At 36.8% G+C, this 10,236-nt stretch overlaps 1 protein-coding gene across 1 annotated transcript; it reads right to left on the bottom strand.

Moving 5' to 3' along the window:
- Positions 1-316: 316 nt before the first annotated feature.
- On the bottom strand, positions 317-8,893 carry LOC122017609 (glycerophosphocholine acyltransferase 1-like). Its single transcript, XM_042575261.1, has 8 exons — positions 8,677-8,893; positions 8,396-8,581; positions 8,239-8,296; positions 8,035-8,135; positions 2,505-2,600; positions 2,339-2,432; positions 1,242-1,479; positions 317-925 (listed from the first exon to the last, which is right to left on the bottom strand). The coding sequence occupies exons 1-8, from the start codon at positions 8,752-8,754 to the stop codon at positions 568-570; spliced, it is 1,209 nt and encodes a 402-aa protein (XP_042431195.1). The 5' UTR covers positions 8,755-8,893; the 3' UTR covers positions 317-567.
- Between the last annotated feature and the right edge of the window lie 1,343 nt (positions 8,894-10,236).

Raw genomic sequence — 10,236 nt, 5'->3', positions numbered from 1 at the left:
GGCAACATGTTTTATGTCTATGGATGCCATTTCAAATCTACTATTGTTTTGCGACTTGAGTTTTTCAAGGCAACCTCACTGAGATCAACGTGGGAGTCATCTCCTGGAGGTCAAAAGGTGTCACACGACATTGCCTTCGCCTACTTCTCCCCGATAGAAATTCTCAGTTGTGTTGTATTCACCTGAATTCGCTTATATACCCTAAGCCTAACTTTCTCAACTAATTATTTTGCAAATGAAAGTATGAAACACTAAAATGTTGAATGTAGTAGGGACATATGTGCAATGCCAACTAGTAGTTTTATGTAACCGACAGTTAAACCAACAATAACACACCAGAATGGTTTGTACATTAGCAGGAAAATGTTACAATCTATTAAACAATTTTGTTTCTCGGAATTTGAAACCATTCCAAAGACAATCCCCACAAGATTAGACCCAGATCTTCTAAGAACCAGAAAAGCCGGTTTCAAATTATGAAGACGGAAAAGCAATACCATAGCAAAAGCAACTCCATCCGCAACTTGTTGGCTGGAACCAGAGCAGCTTGTAATGGATGCTGTTGTTCTACGTCCCACTCGACTCGCAAGATTTTGAATGGTTATCTGGGAGATCTGGCAATGGTTGGCCTACCTCCTGAACAACTGGTTTCATCTCCAACTTCTTCTTTTCTCTGAGGGCAGCTTGCCTGGGCATGACATCTAAAATGAAGCTGCCACCATTCCACACTGTGGCAGAGACCTTGAAGATTTGGAAAATCACATGCATCTTGTACGACATGAAGATTGGGACTGCAAGGGCCATAGTTGCCACTGTAAAGACAGCTTGCAGCAAATTGTACATGATAGGCCGGTTCTGATCACCCAGCATTCCACTCAACTGCCACCAGATGTTATTTGCCTTCTGAGCCTTCTTAGAGAGTTCCCTGCATCATGCATTCATGAGAGAAGACGTTATATGAGCTAAAATGACGACTTTTGGTATTGCTAATTTGACAAATTTAATCATCACTTAACAGCAGATAAGCTAATACTAACTGTATTTTAATGTAAGAAACATTATCGATATTTTCATTTCATTTCATTTTTTTCTTTCATTTGTAATATTTTCAAGAAATTTAGGAGGTAAGAGGCGAATGGTCAATTTTTTTGGCAGTGCAAAATGTGGCAGGAAAACGTGTTAAGTGTCTAGTACAGGTCAATTGATGCGGCAGAAAAGGCTATCAAGAAAGAATATTGAACCTGTAAGATGTCATGACGTCAGGGTCACGCAAGAATCGTTGACGGCGTAGAACATCCACAATGAGGAAATACAGAATTTGCCACAGGGTATATGCAATCAAAGGAACAACAAATAACCACATCCACAGGTATGACTTATCTTCCACATATGGCCAAAATACCCTTGCTGCCCTCCCTTCTGGGTGCATGGCAGCAAAAGTTTCAGGGTTCCACCACCGGATAGTAAAGAAAACAATTCCTGAAAATTGAGTTCGTGATAGAAATACAATTATTAATGGAAGCTAGAGATGCCATAATTAAGTAAACAACCAAAGAGAATGGAAGGTTAGTCCAATTGTCAATGACAATTTCAACATTAAATCAAGATCAAACTTGTTGATGTATTCATTGATTAAAACTTGGTGTGAAATGGAAATAAAATATCATGTCATCCACATCCTCGTGGATAACACGGTCATTTTTGTTGGTTAATTAAGATAATTAGAAAGGTGCAGTAGAAATGTCAAATTAAACAAGCCATCATAAGTCATGATCATCTGCAGCATTTTCACCTAATAGCAACTCCAAAATGTATTGCGACATACCAATGCGTATAACTAAGCATGGATGCCCTTGATTTAAATCTTTTGTGCTTCTTTGCATCCATCACCATCATCTTACGCACATTCCTAAAATCTCCCCTCTTCAACAAATACACTTAGTTGTAACAAGAAGAATATAAAGTTCCAAACTAAACATTTTACCACAATATAATCCTTTCTGGAAGTTTCACTGTTCAACACATGACTTTATATAAGAAACAGCCACTACCAACCGAATAATTATTTTAATCAACAGTTAAAGTAAGACAAGATTCAAACACACTGCACAAGTCACCGAAACATGGTTAAGACAAGACAACATTTTTTTTTGTAGTCATGGAATGATTAAGAACTAGATTAGAGAAAGAATTGCATGACCATCAAATTAACATATCAAACCAAGTTCATCAAAACTCTGCCTAAGAGTGATTGGAAAATTACACTAGATGCAGAAGAGGAACACCTTTAGACTGAACATCACATGTGGTCTTTCTCTGTTACGAAGTAGTGACTCACCAGGTAAAAGATGTATGAGGACACTGACAAGTTTGTCAAGTGAACTAAACACCAGGCTATTACGCCAAACAATCAAAGCCCAAGCAAGGGGTCCCTACAGAAGGTTTGCATGTCAGCTAAGTGAGATTTAAGCACATTTTATAGGAGGAATTGTAGGCAGCCTTACTTCAGCAAATGAGAAGCAAACCATGAAAAGCTTTTCATTTTTTGGAAAGAACAGTAGCATTACTATGAAGATAGTGTTGGCATAGTAGCAGAAATCCTGTTATAAAAGGGGAAAAAACATGGCCATTAAGATACTGCACCTCAATAATGAGTTACTTGCACAATATTGTTATATGAAAAAAACAATGTTATATTATTTTTCTATAAAAAAAATAACATCAAAGAAAAAAGGAAAAAAAAAGAGAGTAGAAATAACTCCTGGAAAAAAAATTTAATAGACAACAATTAATAGCAATAGAGAAGGAAATTACAGGATGGAACAACAATCTTGAGTGGGTAGTCGGTAAAAGGGCGCACAGTTTCAAGTTGATGTAGTAGATAGCATGCACAGGGAACATGCATTTCCTAGAAATTGACTTCTAACCCTTAGACAATAACCACAATGGAAACAGCATAACTTGCAGAACTTGCCATTGTATATATGCAGATGACTCCTAAGGTTCACATACATTGGAAACTGACATAAACAAAGGAATCACTTATTCACTATGATGAACTGTCATAATTTTCTGAAATTTAGTGTTCATCCACGAGTCTTCAGAAATTAATATCAATCATAATTAAGCCATTTATCTTGAGTTCAGTAGATGGTATCAACCAAATGACTAGTTTGAGGTTTTGAGCAATCAAACATAAAATCACTTTCATGTTTAAACAAGGATATATCATACATCTCTACCATCAAACCGATTCACTAAATATATTATTTATGAAATATTATTAGTGTTGGGGCAAACACGACTTCTTGAGGAACTACCTGCATATACATCTACATAATGTTGGTGATTTCTATAAAATGGAAAAGAATGAAAGGAATAAGAAGGAACTTCAACAGTTGTGTCTCTTCAGTTGTGTCCATGTATTGGTGTCTTTTGATGTTTGAATGAAAGGTTATGATCCAAAAGACATGTTTTTTCATAGACAATGTTTCAAACACTAAAAACACCACTTTGCACAAACAATCCATCATCCTTTTGATAAGGAAAATCTTTCCTCTCTCTTATTAACATTATTAAGGAATCCAATGTATCCTGAGAAACATTTGTTTAGTCCGAGTGCATCACTGTGGTGGGAGCAAATAGTTTCTCAAGGAAAGCGAGTGTAAGCGCCTTGGATTCGTTCTCTAATTTATTGAAGAATTTACGAAATTCCTTGACAGCGGCAGTTCCCCGACAAGAGCAGATTTGAAGAAGCAAAATTCTGCAAAAAACGACAATGACGACAAGTTTCCTGATCAAAGTAGTATCAACCCGATTTACCACCAACAATCTTATGAAACTACTTATGGCTTCTCAAGGAAATTTGCTTCGTAACTTTGTTGTGGATTTTGTCAAATTGGAAAAGTTCGACGGAGAAAACTTTCAGCATTGGCAAAAGAAATTGCATTTCCTACTCACTTTGCTAAATGTGGTATATGTTCTTATCACAGTGAAACTGGCAAAAAAAGAAAAAGAAACTAGCACAAACAGGGGCAAGACAAAAATGGGATCAAGACGATTACGTGTACAAAGGGAATATTTGCAATGCAATGACCAATGCTTTGTTTGGCCAATACTACAACAAGGAAATCGCAAAGGAAATATGGGACTCACTTGAAGCTAAGTATCAATCTAAAGATGCTACAAGTAAGAAATTGCTGGTTTCCAATTTTTTTCAATATCGCATGGTCGACATTATTGGGCAATTCCATGAAGTCATACACATGTATAATCAATTTGCACAACATGGAATGTGTATGGTTGAATCTATTGTTGTGTCTTTGGTGATCGACTAACTTCCTAATTCATGGAAAAATTATAAAAATAATCTCAAGCATAATAGGGAGGACTTGTCTCTAAAAGAATTGGCTAGTCGTCTTCGTATTGAAAAAGATTTTCATGCTAACAATTCGGAGGAATAGTCCTCTAAGGTGCTTGTGGTGGAGGAAGTCAAAAATTCGAGGAACAATAATAATGGTAACTCCTTTAAAAATAAAAAGAGGAAAGTTGATGACAATAAACATAACTCCAAGAACCAAAAGAGAAAAGGCAACTGCCATCATTGTGGTAAACCAAGGCACTACAAAAGAGAATGCCATATCCTAAGAAACAAAATCAGACGGGAAGGACCAAGTATGTGGCGATGATCATGGAGGCATGTTTGGTTGAGGATTGCCAAGATTGGTGGAATAGTATCGATGCTACAAAGCACATATGTATCAATCGAAACCAATTCTCTACCTATTCACTGGTAGAAGAAGAGATAATTATCTATATGGGAAGCCACTCTACGACAACCGTCAAAGGAATTGGTATTGTTAAATTGGAGTTCACTTCAGGGAAGACACTTATGTTGACTAATATGTATCATGTTCTTGAAGTTAAGAGGAACCTTATTTCTTAAGTGTGGCTTCAAAATTGTCATTAAATTTGATTTTGTAACCATCCTCAAAGGAGGTGTATTTGTTGGCAAAGGATTTGTGTATGATGGAATGTTCGAGATGCATATAAATAGAATTGATGTTTTTGTTTATATGGTTGACGCATTTAATTTTGGAATTTTCATCTAGGGCATGTTAATTCTAGAAAAATGCATGACATGAATATTCTGGTTTTAATACCAAAATGTAAGGATAATATGCTAGAAAAATGCAAAGTATGCTTGCAAAACAAAATAATTAAAACTCTATTTCCTAGTATAAAAAAAAACTAGTTCCATATTATACGTAATACATAGTGATGCATGTGATTTACATGTTATGCCTACTAGGGAAGGAAAATGTTAATTTGTTACCTTCATAGATGATTTTTCTAGATATTGTTATGTTTATTTAATGAGGACTAAGAATAAAGTATTGGATAAACTTAAAATTTATAAGGTTGAAATAGAAAATCTATGTAACTTTAAGATTAAATGTCTTAGAAGTGATAGAGGAGGTGAATATCACTTTCCTAAATATTATGAAGATATGGGCATTGTATTCTAAACATTTTTTGCATATACTCCCCAACAAAATGAAATGACAGAAAGGAAAAAATAGAACTCTTATTGAAATGGTGAATACTATGTTGAGTAATTCACAACTAAGGACTATTAGGGTGAAGCGATAATGACAGCATGTCACATTCTAAATCGTGTTCCTTCTAATGGAAACAAAACTATCCCATATGAATTATGAAAGAAACACAAACCTAATCTATCTTACAAGTTTGGGGATGTCGAGCTATTGTTGGACTTCCTGAACCAAAAGTGAGGAAGTTAGGAGAGAAGGACATTGAGTGCATCTTCTTGGGTTATTTGAGCATAGAAAGACAAAGGTTCCTTGTTATTGAACCTAATAATTCTATTTCTACCAATGCCATATTTGAATCGCGTGATGCTATATTTTATGAGAACAAATTTTCTACTCTACCTGAAGTTAGTGGGTGGATATTTAGAATTGGTGGAGTCATATCTTGGGGTTTCAAAAAGCAAACTTGTATTGCTAATTCCATAATGGCAGTCGAGTTTATAGCTCTTACTTTGTGTGTTAAGGAAGCAGAATAGTTGAGGAACCTATTAATGGAAGTTCCTTTGAGGCCGAAATCAATGCCTCCAGTTGCTATACATTGTGACAATGAGGTTACACTATCAAGGGCATATAACAATATTTATAATGGAAAGTCAAGGCATATTGGGTTGAGACATAGTTCGGTTAGACAATTGATATCTAAATATGTCATAATTATAGAATATGTGAAGTCAAGTCTTAACTTGGCTTACCCTTTGACAAAAGGCCTTGCAAGGGATCTAGTTTTGATAACGTTAAAGGAGATGTGACTAAAGCCAACTTACTAATCATCAATAGTAGAAACTCGACTCAACTTTGGATGATTTCCAAATCTCGGGTTTAATGAGTAAAGATACTATATTTATGGTTGAAGCACTTAGTTTGTCCCCAGGGAAGTGCTTGGTTCACGTAATGGAATGGTTAGGAAAAACTTCTAAGCGTTATGGAGTTATAAAAGGCAATCATTTGGAATACTTAGTTATGTGAGTATTCTTTATAACATCCACTTATATGAATATAGGAGATCATGTTGTTTCTATTGTGGTATGGCTAACTATATAAATATTCATGAAAAATTAGGGTAGTTAGACACAAGGCCAATCCATGTGTCACCCATATGAATTCTGAGGATAAGGAAAGTCTATGTGTGAAATCACTCCGGTTAATCGAATAAGGTTGTTGGTTCAAAGCTAGTCTACCGGTCACCTTGGTTAGCATTTGAGAGGTCTTCACTATGTAAAGGTTCAAATCCATTGGATACCTTTATTTATGCATAAGGCTTATCACTTGATAATTGAAAGTTTTCAAAAATTCATTTTTTTTGGAAATGGAGGAGGATTGTTGGTGATTTTCATAAAATGGGAAAGAATAGAAGGAATAAGGAACTTCTTGTGTCCCTTCATGTAGGTGTCTTTTGATGTTTGAATCAGAGCATCCACATCAGTTACCATTTTACCTTAAATTTTGGATAGGATAGCTAAAAAATCTTTGCATCAGCTACCCTATCTATTCCCTAAATTTTGCGTTTATGAACAACACTTCTCTAAATTTAGGGAATGGATTTCATTCCCTAAACATTATAGAGGAGAGAGGAAAAAAAGGGAAGCTGATACAGTGAAAAGTGGATATCCAAATTTAATAAAGTAATTTTTTTATCTTAAATTATACATTTTGGATAAGGAAGCTGATGTGGATGCTCTGAAAGGTTATAATCTAAAAGACATGTCCTTTCATAGACAATGTTTCAAACACTATAAAACACCACTTTGCACAAACAATCCATCATCCTTTTGATAACAAAACTCTTTCCTCTCCCAAAGTTACTTGCTTTTCAAAGTGTTGTTTGTATATTGTTATATTACAGTAATAATATACAAGCATTCAATTGTCGAGTTTGAATAAATCCAAGGTATTAGGGGCATGCACTTTAGAAACAACATTACTAAGGAATCCATTGTTTTATTGAAGGTTTGGATTCATTTTCTAATTTATTGAAGGTTTGTGTGTATGTGCCTTGGATTCATTTTCTAATTTATTGAAGGTTTTAGAGCAAATTTTGAAGAAGCAAAATCCTACAAAAATAGACGGCACCAAGTTTTTTGATCGAAGTAGTATCAACCAGATTTACCGCCAACACATATTGCATAAGATGACCTCAATCCAATTGCTTGGCACCCATACCACATACGCTTTTACAAACTTATGCAACATTTCAACCCTCTTCAATGTTGAATGGTTATCAAAATGATCTTGTCATCCAAAACACAGAGGTTATTAGTATCCGCAGTACTTCTATTGGTCTATTTAAATAAAAGGTAAAGGAAGAAAGGCAGGAAAAGAACACGAACTACACACACAAAAAACAAAAACAAAAAAAAAATGGAGATCTATGCAAGGAAGAAAATTGACTAACGTTTCAAAGATTAAACATTCGGTTTCTCACCAGGAGGTAATAGTGCCATTTCTTGTACCGGTAGTATATCCACCGAAGAGGAACGAAGGTGACATAGAAAAAACAATACACGTAGGGTACATCTTGTGGCCCTGATTCAAATAGAAATTTGTATCTGAATTGTCAAACTATCGTCTGAAAAACATAGATCTCAATAGACTTCCAATCCTTCATGCGAAATCGACAACTACTTACTAGCGCCCAGGATGTAACAAAAAGCGCCAAATCCAAGAACGCCCAAGAAATGAGTTACCTGGATGAGGAAACAACCAAAACAGGTTGGCGATTTCAAACATTGAGATTGGAAGCACGTCGAGAGCGACTCGAACAGGCAGCAAAATAATCAAAGCACCTTAAACAAAATCCGCTCGTGTTCTTCGGCTTGTTTGGCAATCTTTACGGCTTGCTTCGACAAAATCTCCTTCGTCTGAGCCGCTTGCTTCGACAGAATCTCCTTCGTCTGAGCCGCTTGCTTCGACAGAATCTCCTTCGTCTGAGCCGCTTGTTTCGACAGAATCTCCTTTGTCTGCACCACTCTCTAATCGACACCAACAGAACGGAATCGCGTCGATTAAACAAACGCAACTCTGAACACGAAAACAAAATAAAAGAAATGAGAGGCGACATCGATACCTTTGAATGATCCGCGATGCGATGCCGCACCTTGCCGAGGGCATCCCCGTCCTCCAATCCCGCTTCCGCCTCCGCCATCCTCTAAACTTCTACAATTCGAATGATCAATAAATGCAAAAGGCGATGGTTCAATCGATCTCACCCGAGCTCTTGCTATCGCTCCCGTAGGGGAAAGTAAAACTCCAGAAAAAGCAGGCTTTCTCCTTACGGAACATTGTTATTTAGTTATTTTTGATCGACCCGTGAAAGACACGTAATAGTATTCAAAGGACAGAACATAATCCATTCTGATCGTCGATCCTTAGAGTAGTTCATCTCGATCACTGCAATCTTGCCAGGTGGAAGTTAGGATTCGTGCAAATGCAGTCTCCATACGATAGGGACCGGCTTAATGTTTTCCTCCTGGACAGCCCTCGACTCCAATCAGAAGTAGGGTACGAAGAATTGTGGCGTTGAATGGCGTCCATTTTTATTCGAACATCTATGACGGGCCCACTCCTTCTATCCAATAATAAGGAAGGTAAAAAGGAGAGTACTCTTTCCCCTCTACTCAAAATCGCTTCTCCTGATTGCATCCGGCGGCCTCAGATCCCCGTGGCCTGTGCTTCATCTACGCCGTGTTCTTCGACTATTTGCACATCGATTCATGTCTCACTAGGGTTCATGCATGCTTTGATCCGTTTGTTCCTGTGTTTTTCCGCTCGTGCAATCTTGAAGTTTGGAGATTCAGATAGATATCTGAAGGTGGTCAAAAGGCTAGGTTCTGGAACAAGGAGGAGAGGAATCATGTTCTATGGGACGATCGTATGGGATCCTTGGCTCATTCTGGCGCAGATCGTCTCCCTCCAGTGCCTCTACTATCTCACCCTCGGGTTCTTCATGGTCCTTCTCGTGGGGACGCGAGTATCTTGGATGAGTCTCATGTATTTCTTCGATTGATGCTCGTGGCTTCCACCGTCACTGGGTGGTGTGCGATCGTTTCCTTCATACTCAGTTCCCTTGCAGGGTAACAATATCGACTTTTTATTTATTTAGGTTGTTTCATCTGTTTCAGTTCCTCTTCTGGTCAAGCATCTCAATCTCCTACTTGTGTTTATTAATTTTTCAGAAAATTCGCACAAAAGCAGTTGGTGTTTCATTATTTCTGTCAATTTCCATTTGTGTGCTTGATGCATAGCAAGAGAAGTTCAATTTTTTGTTTGTTGGAATTGTGCTTGCGATTATTCATTCAAATAGGCCAGATAGGAACCTTAGAAATTGAGTTACAGTTGATTTTTAACCTGCAATTGTTTTTTCTTTCCGGAGATATGGTGCTATATAGTTTCTTGTGTTTTCATCTACATGTTTTTGTTTTGAATTACCTGCATAGAGTATATAGCCATATAGCCATATAGCCATGTGCCCTAATTTGTGCATTATCTGGTGGTATGTTAGATTGTGTTGTATGATCTATCAAAGCTTGTTGATGAAAAAAAAAAAAATTAAGTTCATCAGCTTTATGAAAGCTTCTTAACTCCAAAAAAAGAACCCAGTTCATCAGCGTTACAAAACTTCTTAACT

Source organism: Zingiber officinale, chromosome 8B, assembly GCF_018446385.1.
Source record: "Zingiber officinale cultivar Zhangliang chromosome 8B, Zo_v1.1, whole genome shotgun sequence".
In the NCBI taxonomy this organism is placed as follows: domain Eukaryota; kingdom Viridiplantae; phylum Streptophyta; class Magnoliopsida; order Zingiberales; family Zingiberaceae; genus Zingiber; species Zingiber officinale.
Note: the sequence above shows the minus strand (reverse complement) of the source record. Positions and strands in the feature narration are given on the sequence as shown.

Excerpts from the sequence above, each read along its gene's own strand:
- LOC122017609 (XM_042575261.1), bottom strand. The coding sequence starts at position 8,754 with ATGGCGGAGGCGGAAGCGGGATTGGAGGACGGGGATGCCCTCGGCAAG. Across the intron at positions 2,433-2,504 it reads TTTGCTTCTCATTTGCTGAA|GGACCCCTTGCTTGGGCTTT; the intron begins GTAAGGCTGCCT and ends AACCTTCTGTAG. Across the intron at positions 1,480-2,338 it reads CCTCATACATCTTTTACCTG|GAATTGTTTTCTTTACTATC; the intron begins GTGAGTCACTAC and ends CTCAATTTTCAG.